Source organism: Mercenaria mercenaria, chromosome 10, assembly GCF_021730395.1.
Source record: "Mercenaria mercenaria strain notata chromosome 10, MADL_Memer_1, whole genome shotgun sequence".
Taxonomy (NCBI): Eukaryota; Metazoa; Mollusca; class Bivalvia; order Venerida; family Veneridae; genus Mercenaria; species Mercenaria mercenaria.
The window spans coordinates 22,956,578-22,973,278 of record NC_069370.1 but is presented as its reverse complement, the minus strand read 5'-3'; the positions used below and the strand labels follow the sequence as shown (position 1 = coordinate 22,973,278).

Sequence of the window (16,701 nt, the reverse complement as noted above, 5' to 3'; positions counted from 1 at the left end):
ACTTATTGTCATGTTGAAAGAGATTACTTGTCGGCTATTTTTCATCATTAGTTGCATTCCGTTATACGGTTTGTTTCGTTAATTTATAATCTACACGCTTGGCGGCAAAAATACGAGAAGTCCGTGCATGTATTTGCAACGCCCTTGAACCAGTTTACTAGCTGAAATCGTCCGAACAACATCGATAGAAAAAAATGCTGTATAATAGTTACCTCGTAGTTTGAATTCAAGCTGTTACGTTGGTTGGATGGAACTCTGGAGAAAGAATGGTTGCTGGGACACGAAAGGAAGGTAAGTTTTATTTAAGGTAAATTTTCATTTTGGAAATTATACCGGACAGACTCATAATATTCATAACATACATATACGGACTTGTTCAGAAGAAGTAGAAACTACTTTCTAAAGAGGTCACCTTGTTTGGTAATATGTATTTTGTCTTACAAAACATGTATTTCAGCTGTCCACATTCTATTTTGTACAAAATATCAAACTTCTTTTTCAAACATATTTTTTCTCTATGTTTGTTTTTTGTTGTGTGTCTTACATACTTATCTAGGTACTCCGGGAAATGAAAAATAGTTTCTTTTATATTTGTTGAAATACTGCAGTTTTTGGTCAATTTTACAGCTCTACTTTCACTTTCATTTTGCAATTTTTGCATTTTTTTGAAATGTACATAGTTTGTAACACTTTCAACTCCCGGAGTACCTGGACAAATATTTTAGACACACAATGATTATAAAAATAATGACAAAATACTTTTGAAAAAGAAGCTCGATATCTTCTACAAAATAGAACATGAACAGTCAAAGCACATGTGATATAAGACAAAATGTGTTGTTCAAAATGGAATAACCTGTGTTCTACTTATTATGAACATTTTGGTGTATTCTTTATGATAGACCAAGGCCTATGTGGCATAAAAAAACTAAAACAAAAATTCACCCGAGGGGTTGTTTCAAAAGACTTTACTTGAACCTTAATGTTGTTGTTTTTCGTGCATAACAAAGCTTGTTTTAGAACAGTATTCAGCTTATCATAAACAGTCATTCAAAATCTCCAGCTCTGCGCACATGTATGTTTTTTATAGTTGGTCAATTATCATGTAACAAAAGCTTAATTTACTGTAATTTTAGATAATCAAAAGTACTGACAATGATGATAACGATGATTAAAATATCGGTATCAAAATGTTCAGGTTTGTTAGCATGATTTAAAGTGGTGACACATTTTGAGGATGATAATGGCGATATGCACTGATATGTATACAGTACGATAATGTTATTATAATGGCGATGATGATGATGGTGGTATGATGATGATTGTGATATTACGACGATATGACAAAAAATTTGTTGATGATGATGATGATGTTTAGGCTATTACGATAATATGGTGATATACAGTTTGTGTTTATACGATCATAATGAGATGATGATGATGGTATGATGATGATTTGATGACAATATGGCGTTGATAGTACGATTTAATTACGATCATTAATATGATAATGACTATAATTGATGATGATGGTAATGATATAACATGATGATGATATGATGATACAACAATGTCGAGATGATAATGATTACCATGATGGTACGTTTTGAGAATATCATGATATGATATTACACGATAATATGTTTTGATTACGATGGTTATATGGTATAATGAATCAGTTATGATGATGGTGATGGCATGCTGATGATGACAATAATGAATGTGGTATTACAGAATGATAATGATATGATATCATGTTGGTACATTATGGTACATTATGAACGACGGTGACGTCGATGATGGTAAAGATGACAATGATGATTATATTCTGATGATGATATGGTAACAATGGCGATGATGATGATGATGATGATGATGATGATGATGGCGATTACTGATGTGAATAATTATGAAAATGCTCCATATTACTAATTCGTCTTAATATATTGTAATCATTAAGTATTTCACTTTGCTAGCGATGCTCCAACATTAGGGGGATACCGCCTCGGTAGCCTAGTGGTAGAGCGTCCGCTTCGAGTGCGGGAGGTCGTGGGTTCGATCCCCGACCGTGTCATACCAAAGACGTAAAAAATGGTACTAGAAGCTTCTTCGCTTGGCGCTCAGCATTAAGGGGATAGTGCTAGGACTGGTGAGCCCGGGGTCAGTATAATGTGACTGGGTGGGGTATCATGCCACGTGTCTACGGCGTGATATTCCAGTGAGGCAGCACTATAAAGTTGGGCATTGTGCTCACTGCTACAAGTAGACACCGTCGTTTATATGACTGAAAAATTGTTGAAAAAGACGTTAAACCCGAATACACACACACACATCAGTACAAGAAAACATGACGTCTAGTTTCAGCTACAAATATAAAGGTGACTGTTATGGTAAAACAGAATATAGATTGAACTTCATTATAAATGGTAAAAGTATCTTGTTTACGTCTTGAATTAGTGAAGGTAAGTTATTCCTTTCATATACTCTTAGGGTAATGTAATTAACATATGATTTTGACAATGAAAACTTGGGGGAAAAACAGCATTATGTGTATTGATTGGACGAATTTTATTTCATAAAATATTTAGTGGCCCTCAATACACATGTCATCGTATGTGCATTTCGGTATGGCATATAGCAATTTATGAACTGAAGTTCACAATGAGCAATTCGCTTCACATTCTCATCGGCTGTGAATGAAGAAATCTCTGCAATTTGCCAGTTTCTTCATTGTCAGTCTATAAAACGGGCTTCTGCCTCTTTGCGTTGCCTGTTAGTTGCTATGCCATTTAGCTAGTGATTTTTCTTGTGTTCATGTTCATTTCTTAAAATTTAAACATGCTATGTACCATAATATCAATGAAATAAAGTCGCGGCCATTTCCCATCTATCTGTGTGTTTGTTGTTTTTGAATGCTAATAAGAATAATTAAGAAAATTATTACTGACGTCGTAAAACGACATAGATATAGCGAACCTCATAAAATATCTGTATGTTCTACCTTGATCGTAACCGATCTTAAGTTGGCCCTTGCATCAAGAACTAGACAGCCACCCACCTGCCTTTGGTAACTTCATGGGTTCATTCTTTTGTGGGTTGCTTAACACAGGTCTGGCTGTATACTTTGTAATGGAGAGGTCGCGATGTTGCACTTTGGCGGATACGCATACGTGTAGGTTCAAAGAACATCTCAAGCGACAAAAATCAGACAAGTAAAATTATTCACATATAAGTCATTTGTAAGCGTGTAAGTTCTGATCAGGTAAAGATTATCTGAAAGTCTTTGGCATACGCTGAATATTACGTATACTTGTAAAAATCTAATTCACATTTTGTATGCGCATGTGCATGATATCGCTATCTCTCTGTTACTGGACATGCTGCCTGCTGTTCATAATAGGTTCTACCATCGCCAATAAAATAAGCTGGGAAAACCATCATCCCAAACTCTGGACATTAGTATTGGAGTATGCAAAGCATGTCGGAAGACTTACGCAAACAAAAGTATTCTTAATAATTAATTTTGTGAGATTTGTAAGAATCAATAAATCGCTAGTACTATTTTGCTGAACCCCAAATATTTTTTTATTTAATTTTTAACACAATATCACTGGATTAATACTGTCTGTCTGCACCCTGGTGATATTCAGACGAGTACCTGATTTGAAGTTTCCTATCTTCACAAATATTGTACTTTTTACGCTGTTAAGGGGACGCATATTGCTACATTCACATTTCATACAGAAATGAGGAAGGGGTGCATATTCAAGACAAGAAACGCGGCAATGCCACGAAACCAGGTTTTCAACACTTTTCATAAGAATAAACAAGAGTGCCAGAATGTCACAATATACGCCCGTCACAGCAAATTTCTTTACTCTAGCACCTGTATTTGCAGATGTAATTTTAATTTTGTGGTTGTTTAGTAATAATTGTAATTCTTTTGTTTTTCTAAGTCCACAAAAAAACTCCTTACCAGGTAGAGATACCTTAAAATACACCTAAAATTAGAAAGTAACAACTATGTTGTACCACAGAAAAGTGGTCTTGGTTTTTCCCTACGGTCAGTTATAAAAAAGTTACAATATAAGTTATTTATAGTAACAACTAAGGGAAGTTAATCTTAAAAAAAAAAAAAAAAAAAAAAAAAAAAAAAAAAAAAAAATACAAAAAAAAAATTGTAAGTCCACACAGAAATCCTTACCAGGTAGAGATTGGTCAAAATACACCTCAAAATTGGATGTAACATGCATGTTGTACTACAGAAAAGTGGTCTCGATTTTTTCCTACGTCTAGTAATGAAAAAGTTACAATATAAGCTATTTATAGTAACAACAAAGGGAAGTAATTCTAAAGAAGGGAACTGCGCAAGACACTTCGTCTCATGATGGTGTATAATTGTGCCAAGTTACATCAAAATCCCTCTATGCATGAAGAAGATATGCTCCGGACAAAGTTTTCATTCTTGTATCCTTTGACCTCTAAGTGTGACCTTGACCTTAGACCTAGGGACCTGGTTCTTGTGCATGACACTCCGTCTCATGATGGTGAACAATTGTGCCAACTTTCATCAAAATCCCTCCATGCATGTAGAAGATATGCTAACCCTAACCCTAACCCTATTTTTAGTAACAATGACCTTGACCTTGATCCCAAAAACCCCAAAATCAATCACAAGCTACAACTTTATATAAGTTTTTTATACACCAAGTTTCATCATGATAGCTCATTCCTAAGTTAAGTTATTGACCGGAAACCCTTTTTCTAATTTAAGTAACAGTGACCTTGACCTTGACCCCAGAAACCCCAAAATCAATCCCAGCCTTTGTCTTGATATAAGCTATATACAAACCAAGTTTTATTCAAATATCTTTACCGAAACAAAAGTTATTGACCGGAAACCCTTTTTCTATTTTAAGTAACAGTGACCTTGACCTCAACCCCAGAAACCCCAAAATCAATCCCAGCCTTTGTCTTGATATAAGCTACATACATACCAAGTTTTATTCAAATATCTTTACCGAAACAAAAGTTATTGACCGGAAACACCAGTTTGACGCCGCCACCGCCGCCACCCGCCCGCCCGACCGACATCTACCCCAATCTAATAACTCAGGTTTTCGTTGAAAACCTGGTTAAAAATAATGCAGGGAAGACAAAAAATATGTTCCTAAACTGAAATAATACTGATTGACACCTGTAATATTCAGTACTTTGTGGATAAGGATGTGGTACTATGAATATAATAGGAAAACGTAGGTCTTTGTTAAAGTACATTCAACACAAAATATTAAGCTTTTGTAAAAGGAAAAAGAACAGGTTTTTTACAATACCAGTGTTACAAATAATGCTGAAGGGATGAGATTTTCTTTCTAACGCACCAGGTTTGCTTAAACATGTAAAAATTTAACGCCACGTCATTTCAACTCTGGATCGACGCCATTTTTCTCATTGGTAAAAAATGTAACCAAAAAAATCAGAGTTGGGTTAGCAATGCAAGGGCATAACATGACATTCTACACAATTAATACCTTAGAACAGATATCTAAGATGTTACACAGGTCTGGTGGGTTAAATGCATAACGTCGATCACTTGAAATTGTGAAAGGTGGTTAATTTTAGTTTATTTACATGGTTTTTAATTTTCCCACGACTTTTCGGCGATTCATTGCAAAAAGTATTACTGCGCCGGACGAACGGTAACTCTGATAAACAACGGGAGACAACTTAGGTGTCAGCACGTGTATGATTTTTCAAAAAACATGTCAATGATTATAATTTTTTATCAAATAACGAATCCTATTCAGATATTCGTCTTTAATATCAGAAAATTATTAGTTTCTATGGACATTTATCAAAAAATATTACTTACAGTGGACTTCTTTAACTCGTTTCCGCTTCAGTTGTGAGTCACTTCCGTTATACTTTTTGAAAACAATAACAAAACACAAAATGAATCAATAAAGTCGCTTATAAACCGACTGCTACTAATAAACTTTGTTAATGTGGCAGTTGACCTCAATACAATCGACACTGTTTATTTTCCAATACAGGTAAATCCAATATTTGCTTTACAATGGATCTATGACGGATTATCTCTGAACACCCCTGGACTTATTGGACTCAACTGCCACATTATCAAAGCTTATTAATACTTAGATCAGTGCAAGTGTAGTTGTTGTTACAACATAATACTTGTTTATTACGTTATGAGATAAAGTTTTTCATGAACTGCATAATCAATTAATTACGTTTAGATGATATTGCATTTACAACTTGTCTGATCCCGTTTTTACGTGAATAACAACAGTCTCGTGCAACTCGTGCAAACAAAGTTATGAAAAGTATGGTGGAAAATTCAAGGACAAATTATAAATGACATTAAAGTGAGGATAACTGTATATTCGTCCAGTTTTGATCTTTGACATTCCTGCTGTGTATTAGTAAGTTTTGTGAACAAGGTTAGAATGTTACTTTTGCACATATACACATTGATTGGACCTCTCAAACAAATTACATACCTTATTTTAGGGATTTTTTAGACAATACATTTTCAAAAGTTTGTTGAATGTGTTTTGATATTTAAGTGCATTGTAGTTCATGAATACCAAGTTGAAAATTAATAATGAAACCATTTCTGGGCCCTTATTGTAAGCCACTCGACTTCTGTTACGATAAATGTTTAATGTATTAAGGGCAATATACTCTTTTAGTTTTGAAATGTGGCATGCCTTGACCACCATATCTTTTCATATGCACTACTTTGTAAACAAACTAAATAATGTGTTTTATCTTACATATGCAAAATGAAAATAAAGACAGTGAACTTATTTCACTTATTTTTCTTTAAATTAGAATCTGTAGGATATTGATAAATGTTTTGACAAGGTAAAGCACTATTATTTTCGCACAAAAATATTAATTGTTGACTTTGAATGTACACAATAAGTCGTATATAATTCAACAATAACTTTCTTGTTTGAGTTTTTCTCATTTTTATTTTAGTGAGCAACCCTTTGCGTACTTATAACAGTTGAAAAAGTATCCATTTCATGTACCAAAACTTTGTACTTTTTTGCAGGTAAATGTTATCATACCCCACCCACTTTTTTCTAATTTCAAAGCCTGCATCCCCTAAACAAAATTTTGATCTTCTACACAAAAATGACACCTGACCTTTAATACCAGGTTTGACCTTGACTTATTTTCTCCTCCATGACATCGTCTGACATATATACAGTAAAATAAACAACGATCAGTTACTAAAATGACAAAACGATTACTTTTAAACAATAAAAATTATTACAAACAGGTGGTATTATTGCAACATTTTACTTACGTTTTGACCTTTGACCTTTGATATTATGGTTGACCTTGAATGTTTTGAAATTATATTTGCATACCAGACATCGCCTAATTTTTATACATTAAAATGAACTGATATCGTTGACTAATATCGACAAGATACAAGAAGAAAAGTTAAATAGCTATTTTTTCATTCTTTTACTTGAATATGACATTTGACCCTTAATATCACATTTGAACTTGTCTGATTTCTGACGATATCTTTATTACTGACATTGTAGGACATATATACAATAAAATTAATCACGAGGAATTACTAATAATGATTAGAAATAGCTGTTATATTTCAAACAGGAAGCTATTCATTCAATTTTTCACATAAATTTGACATTTGACATTTGATATAAGATTTACCCTTGGCAGTTTTGGGGTTACATCTGCACTGCTGACTTTGCCTGACATACAGACATTAAAATGAATTAACTTCAGTGACTAATCATGTGAATACATATTTAACAGGTTAGAAAAAGTAAAGGTAATATTTTTCACACTTTTGCATGAAAATGAAATTTGACCTTCAATTACCAGGGTTGACCTTGACGTTTTGCAATAAGATTTGCATTTCTGACTTTGGCTGATATATACACATTACATAGATAAAGCTGAGTAACTTATGATGACAAACTAATTTTAAAGAATAAAAATAAATTTCAAATATGCCAATTTTTGTGATTTGTACATAAATTTGACCTTTGACCTTAAATATCAAGTTTGCCCTTTATTCCTATTTGATGAATTTCTTTTTGCTGACATTTGTTGACATAAATACATTTACTGACAATCAGATAGTTACTGTAATTAAACAGTGAAAAAAGCTGGTAGACGTAAACTCTACCATACCCCCTAAATTTTTTGGTAGACGTAAACTCTACCATACCCCCTAAATTTTTACAAGTTTTAACCCCCCTATCACAAACATAAGTGAACAAAATATAGATAGGCACGGCTTTGACACTTAAGAAATGGGTTTTCATAGAGGATATGAAATATTGTTTCCAAAAAAGTATAAACTTCTTTTGGCCTCAATTGTTGCAATAAAAGTCCGTGAGCTCTCGGACTATATTTATAAACATGTAATTTAAAAGTTTTCTAAACATAAATGTTCTGTGATATTGACTTTGGTCAATTCCAAACAATGTATTGGCATCATTTACGAAATAATGATACATGCAGAAATGTCGTTGGAAAGACCGATAGAAATTGTCTTCAGACATTTATCCAGCAATTTATTTGACGTCTGTAACACTTCACAAAATGATTGCTGGTAAGAGGTCATCAGATTAAAGGATGCTATTACAAACACTTTAAACTGCTTATCGTTTCCGATTAAAATGTGAAGACGATTAATTGAATAAGCATCTTATTTTCGGGGAATGTCTGGAACCGATTTTCAATCAGAATATTTTATCCAAAAATTATATAACCCTTATTGATTTTGGTGCAAGTATGTGAGGGAAAAAGTCCAGTATATTGTATCCGTTTGATATATGAAGGTAAGCTTGGTATCAAAACGACAGCAGTGGTCACTGTTGGTATTTAGGTCAGTAGCTCAGTCTGAGGTCAGTTAAATATCTACTTTTAGTCAGATAATTTTATGTTACTGGAGTTCATATATAATTACGTTGTGAGATATTTTGTGCTAGATGTTGTTCGTCTAATTCAGCAGCTTCCTTAGCAGAGGAGCAATTAATAGTTCTTGTTCCAAGTAACATAAACATATCGTATATATTTTGATTATTAGTTCCTTATCATTTCCATCTGATTTTTTTTCTGGTTCTGTTTTAGATTGCAGGGAACCAAAACAACTTTCAAATGTAACAATAGATGTAACCAATGGTACAACATACGGATCTTTTGCTAGTATTAAATGCAGTCCAGGGTATACGTTACATGGTGATAATATCAAAGAATGTTTGTCGAATGGCAGCTGGAGTGCGTTCAGTACCAACTGCACTCTGAATGGTATGATAGAAACTAATAACAAATCAGTTTTCTAGCTATGTGTTACTTTTATGTTTGCATTGCTTATGTTTGTTTTTTTTTTGTTTTTTTTTATTTTGTTTGTTAGTTTGTTTGTAAGCTTAACGTCGCACCGACACAACTATGCTTCCGGATGACCTCCTTTAGATTTTTAACAGTTCATAAGTGTCGTGTGCCGGCTGTAGAAAGACTGTTTTACAAATGTTTGATTTTTAAAAAAAATGTGTACTTATTTCACTTTTTCTCAAGACAATAACTATGCAACGATTGAATAGAATTTTAAGAAACTAGATTTACTGACGATAGGTAATGAGACCAACTGTGCGGGCCTTGAAACTTAATCTCAAGCTTAAACGTTTAAATTACTGAGTTATATTCTTCGTTTAAAACTCAATTTTCAAAATATTGTTTTATTAAGCATTGTATCTTAATAGATGGCGATCAGAGGAACTGCAGTGTACAAGACGTATAACTCTCACTTGAATATTTTTAGTTAATCCCCCTTTTGCACTTGAATTTTGCATAACCTTGTTAGTATGATTGGAGTCAAGCTAGATATTAAATAGAAATTGATATACAGATGAATCCTTAAATCTATCAACTGTTACTAATCTGCAATGATTACATCCCGTTTCATAAAATCTTTTAAGAACAAAAGTTATATCGATACAATTACATTACATCGATTGAAAAAAAATGGTCTGACCTGAATTCGAACACATGGTAACAAGCATATATCGCTGCGCTTCCGAGCCATTGGTTAACTACATATGTTATTTTAGTTTATGTAGATATTCTCAGGATACAAATACCGCGTAATATTACGAAACCGTCCGCAAATATGGTGAATGAGTATCCGGCAATGCATTGTTGTTTCAACAATAGACGTAAATGTATTTCACAGGTGTGAACTTTACATCTGTAAAAACCCCTGTTGAATATATACTTGAACTGATAAATAGTTTATTTTACTTTTATCTTTTTTCATCACAACACTCACTACTGGATGCACATGCCATTAAATGGGTCATGAAATTGGCCTTAATTTTTTCAAAGGTTTTTAACAGAGTTTTAACAGGTCACCATTAAAATTCACCCATTACTTCTTACTATTTAATGGGATTTTCATGACCAGAGTTTTAATGCCATACATTAAAAATGACTTTGATGGCCATGAAAAGCTGCTTAAAATAAACCATTAAAATAAGTTAACAGGCTCCTTAAAACTCCATTAAAATTTTTAATTGGCATGAAATTAATGTGCCATTAAAAACTTACCCCTTAATTCCCCATTAATTAGTAAGAACTAATGGGGCCATTAATTTTTTTAATACTCTGTTAATGGCCGTTAATTATTAAAAAATTGATTAATGGTCTCATTAAATATGTCAGATTCGATTTTAAATGGATTTATAATATTTTAATTGTATATCAAATTAAGGGCCATGAGAATTTGCCTTCAGAATTAGACATCTTAAGATAATCAACTTCATTTTAATATTTGCCGTATTGATTTAAACTACGTATTACTACACATGTAATAGTATCTATACATATGTACTGTTTTGTCAAATGCTAGAAGAATATTTGTTTCTTCTTTTTTCTCTTACGTTTTTGTAATGTAAACACATGTAACAGCCTCGTACAAACATTTGTTATATTGTATCCTTATTCTGTCATATGTTCATATGAAATGAGAAAATAAATGGATATTGTATTGTATTGAGTTGTACTGAGAAGGGATTACAGGTACCGGTTTAATAGATCAAGTGACCATATGGGTAGTTTTAACTATTCAACATTATAATATTGACAAACATTTTGACCAAGTTTCCATTGGTACAGACATTAGGCATCAGGTGTATTAAAAAAGCAACTGTTGATGACAACGTCAGCACACAATGGGTAATCACAATTTAGCTCTACTTCAGTATTTTGTGCTCACATGCATGCACTGTACATCTAAGAGCAAATGTTTGAGGGATTGCATCACAAGTAGCTTCTCCCATCTCCAATTAAGCGTACCACACTCTTTGATTCATTGAAACAAAGAAGCGATTGATCTGCCCATGCCCCAAATGAATTTAAATCAGACTGTAAATCTTCATAATTATGTGTACTGTTCACTTCTCTATAAACCTTAGTTTCTACTCAAGAATTTGAAAATCTAAACTAGTCTGAACACATTTGATAATGTAAATTCCTTACCCCACCTGTTTTCTTATACAAATGCTTATTATTTGGATAAGAAAAACAAAGAACAGAAAAAGTGGCATGCATCAATACGTATTTACCCTTACCAAAATATTGTAGATTGATGTTATCAAATAAATTAATACATTTCCATCCGACTTTCATTGAAATAAATCCGATTTTTGTAGGAACACAATTTGCCAAACATTTGAAAAACAATGGCGTAACTGAATCAAGGGGAAATAACTTCAATGCAACTAAATATAACATCATGATATATTATAGACGATGTGTGCGTAGTAGGTATTTATTGTGATTAAAGTCCATTTTAGAACAATATGAGACTGGAATTATAAGCATTCAATAGGAGAGCAAGCCAAAAACCAAAAAGAAAATATATACGAATCACATTTTACAGAATTTAGGATTTAATGGGCATTACATTGCTGTTAAGGGCCATTAAGTTTACTCTTAAATGAAATCGTACACAACCTGAACATTCAATGGGTATTAAATCAAATTTAATGGCCATGAATAATCCTGTTAAATTAAAAAAATACAGAATTTCACTATTTTTTCAAAGCCATTAACTATTTTAGCTACCAAACTAAATTTTTAATGGCATGATTCATAGTTAAAAATGGGTGTTTTAATGGTATTTTAACATGTAACCCATTAATATTGTGAAACCTGTTAAATAAAGTGATGCAAGAATTAATGGGGTTAATTAACGGTTTTTCCTATTTTAATGGATATTTTACAGGGTTTTAAAACATGTTTAATGGTATGTGCATCCAGTAGTGACTGTAGACACAAGTTAACAAAAAAAGTGTTTGTTTCCGGTATCTCGACCTTCCCTAAATTCTTGACACGACCCTAAATGTTTTATGGCCTTGGAGAAGTTTTTTTCAACTTTTTAAACAAACATCGCTCGAGTTGATTTCCAGTTAAACAAAGAAGGAGATCAAGCTCTGTATATTCTGCGATAAACATCGGTTGACGCGCGGACCGGTAAGAAAGCATTATGACGTCAAATATGATGTCAAAGTTCCGCATGACGCCCGGTTCATTCCTCCTTGATTAAATGAAGTCCAGAATAATAATTAAAATATTTCAATGAGCATGTCAGAATGAAAACAACCAATGCCTTCTTGTGATTTATAGTCCAATATACCACGGTTCATCATTCAGATGCTTCGGTATTTAACCACTCGGACTAACGCCCCCGTGGTTCAATTACTACGCATCTGAATGATGAACGTGATAAATTACACGACAAACCACTGAAAGGCCTTGATTATTTGTTAAATAATTTTTGAAAAGTCCAATATAATCCCAAAAAATACCGAACTATCTACCCTAATTTGTTTTGCATGTTACTGGAAACAAACAATCGTTTTAGGCCTAATACACGATAAAACATGAACATAACATCTTATCTCTTTATTAACAGTGTGTCCTAATGTAACAGCTCCAGCAAACGGGTCCGTTAACACTAGTAAGAAATCTGTGGCTGTATATTCTTGTATCAGAGGATTCGAAATAATTGGATCAAATACACTGGTGTGCAATCTTAATGGTAGCTGGGACAGTCTACCTCCGACATGCAAAATTAAAGGTAAGGACATTGTTTTACAATAAAGAGTTATTATAACACAGGTTGTTTCGAAGCAAAATTGAGTTGTGTGTAATAGTGATACAGAGTAATTTATTTACATCTTGTAGAATTTATGTCGGCTTTTAGTTAAAGTATTCGACAACGATAATGATTGTATTGTTATATGACCTGAAAACGACTTTAAAAATAATTAACTTACAGGTAAGAATGTTCAATATCATAAGCGTAAATTATCTTTAACAGTCAGTAAAGTGTTAAAAGAGTAGAATTCTAAATATCATGATTCTCAAAATATAAGAAAATCAGCAAATAGCTTTCTATAATTCCGAGTGCTTTCAAGTTTTTCTGGTTTCTGAAAAGAAAATATCCAAAGTAATATCTTCTCACAAATAGCTATTAAATTTTCTCACCAGTTTGGTGAAAAATAACAGCTACTTTTGCATTACAACCTTTATTACGGTATTGTACTCAGCCATTGTCGTTCTAGACTGTGGGCAGATGATATATGATCCATTAAATGGTAAAGTGCATTTAAATGGAAATGCAACTACATACAATGCCACAGCAACATTTATGTGTAATAATGGTTACCAACTGAATGGTGAATCATTATCAAGATGTAACGCTTCTGGCAAGTGGAAGCGGAATTCCTGTTTGCAAAATTAAAGGTACGTAAAGGTGCAAAAGAGAATATTAATAAAGGTAAGTTCATTCATTACTTCTTTGGGAAATTAATTAGTGTTAACATTTGTCAAATTTTGTCTTTTCAATTTCTTAATACAATATGTAACAGGGACTTGTTTTCTGATCTTATTTGAATAAAATATTAGAATTGTTCTCCTTACATATTCTGTAAATTTGTAAATAAAGTTGATGATGCTGCTAAAAATTACATTTTTTAACTGCTTGTCTATTTACAAAATGTAAAATAATTATCAGCTTAGCATTGTGTAACATTAAAAACAGGCAAAATAGACACAATGCTAAATTAGTGCTTGTTTTTTAGAACAAATTATCTTTCTTATGAATTTTTTTATCAAATATTCTACCTATCATAGCAAGGAAAATGTCACAGTAGATGCAATTTAATCCATTCGTCATTCAAGTTGAGATATGTGAAATTTCAGAGTTAATATTTCTATATCTAAGATCAGAACAATGTAATTGTATTGTGCTTGTTACAGTTAATTACTCTAAAAATATTTTAGATTGTGGGAACCTGACAGATCCGTCGAATGGAAAGGCTGATATGTCAGATGGCACAACATACTTGTCAGTTGGAAAGTATAGCTGTAACACCGGTTATACGATATATGGCAACAACAGTACCACATGTACAGAAAATGGAAACTGGAGTGATCATTATGTGAAATGCATAATTAATGGTAATGTATACCTAAGTTTTTAATTTTACATTAGTGTATTGATAAGACAGTTCAGTTATTCATATCCATACATTTTTGCGAGGTTTATTCAGTATTACAATATTCTCTGGTCCATTGGGATCATGGAGTCCATTTACCTGTGTAATAGGTGGCGTGAGGGGTGTTGTACTTTCTATTACCTCTCTTGAACAGACTCGATCAAACAGAGTCTGCTATAATTCTGCTTGGTTGCATTCGATGCTTCCAAATGATCTTCTTAAAGATTTTATTAGTATAAATGATATTTCTATGAGTTAACAACAGAATTTGTATTCTGTTATTAGATTGCCACAAACCAAACAGGCCAGGCAATGGTACAGTCGACAAAACAAACGGAACAACATATGGCTCTGTAGTAACTTTCAGCTGCAATGACGGATTTGATTTAAAAGGCTCAATACACGCTGTTTGCCAAGCCAACAGTTCATGGAATGTTTCATCCCCTATTTGTATAATAAAAGGTTTGTGACTTACAAACAACTAAAGATGTAACTGTGGCCAAAATTATCATTCTAAATAAACATTTACTGAAACACATTTCATTTAGCTTGACATTTACTGTCAAAACATTGACAAAGTTGGTTCTATTTCTGTTCCGTAATCTGGTTCATTTTGCAAGAAAAGACATCTCTACAATGTCGTTGCAGGAAATATATATTTCAAGACAATAATAGTGAATCTTTATTTAAAAAAAAAAAAAAAAAAAAAAAAAAAAAATACTAACAATAACAACAAACATCAGCTCTTTAGCATTACATTTAAGTGCTCCATTCTTCCTGGTAAATGTAAAAAGTATATACACACATCCAATATAAGGTTGTTGTGTCAGTTCAATGTATATATTTACGTATGAAGTTCCATCGAAATAATGATTGTCTTAAATGCTATGATTAGCATTTACATTGCCTATTAGTAAGCAGGCCACTTATGTGTTTCAAGAAGAGAAGATATTGAATCTATTTTTTTTTCATTTAATGATATAAAACGTGATCTAGTATAAGATCCTTGTGAAACGTTTGCCTTTTACAGTATGCAATAAGTCCTAACGGAAATAGTTTTGATGTTGATGATATCCTGAATGTTTTGTAAGGAGCTCATCAAATAAGATTGTATTTTTCCTTTGATACCCCAGTCACACATACGGCGCAGATAGCTATTCATAGACAATACTCCAACACCACTCTCTGAGTACACTCAAATAAATTGCCTAACGGTCACGTCTTTACTCAGGAAAGATTCGATTTGTATTCATAAAGGTGAGTGAGAGTCGAGTTAACTCCCAAGAGTGAGTGAATGTTGAGGGAGGTCCTGGGGACACTTGAGTGTTTCTCAAGGTCTCATAATGTAAGATAAGATGATAAATTTACAATATTTAATTAATTAGAAGGTAAGATAACAGTGTCATGTATGTATTTAAACCGAAAGTTCATATTTGTGCAAGGTATTTTGGAAAAATATATTTTGTTCTTTTTTAATACATATTGCTGAGGGCGACAAAAACGCAAAAAGACCCAACAAATTAAAGAGAGTAAATTGATGCAAACGGTTAAAATAGATAGAGAAAATCAAATAAACATTTACGAAACCTAATCTAACGGGGCTCAGAAAAACACATCGTTGTAACAAATATTTAAATTTCACAAGCCTAGATATTGGTTAATTCATACATTCCCTTAGATTTAATGCCATGAAGAAAACATATATTATTAAATCTCATTGTTTAAATGACAATGGAAACATTTATTTTATAAAAAATATGTTTTTAATAATTCAAATTTATTTAGAAAATACGGCCTGGCATTCGGGAAACACAATAATTAACGGCAGAATTAAAATTCAGTTGTTAAAATTAATTTCAATTTCAGCGAAAATTAAACTCGTGTATCTTTAAGTATAAATTTCATTCTACTAATGCTGAAGAGTTGACTGACTTGCGAACGAGCGAACGGACTGAAGGACGTATTGTAAAACAAACAGACGGACAGACGGACAAACATACAGACTAGCAATAAGATAACTTCCGATTACAAAAATGATGATCAGCACTTTTGCATACCTTAGATGCTATTGTCATATAAACCGTTATAATCCGCTAAATCAATTGTGTACAATGAAACCATT

The 16,701-nt window shown here is 32.6% G+C and overlaps 1 protein-coding gene across 1 annotated transcript; it reads left to right on the top strand.

Annotated features, from left to right (window-relative positions):
* Positions 1 to 266: 266 nt before the first annotated feature.
* On the top strand, positions 267 to 14,936 carry LOC123560881 (E-selectin-like). The gene is made up of 6 exons (XM_053516820.1): positions 267 to 291; positions 9,151 to 9,327; positions 12,992 to 13,156; positions 13,644 to 13,808; positions 14,365 to 14,546; positions 14,865 to 14,936. The coding sequence occupies exons 1-6, from the start codon at positions 267 to 269 to the stop codon at positions 14,934 to 14,936; spliced, it is 786 nt and encodes a 261-aa protein (XP_053372795.1).
* The last annotated feature ends 1,765 nt before the right edge of the window (positions 14,937 to 16,701 follow it).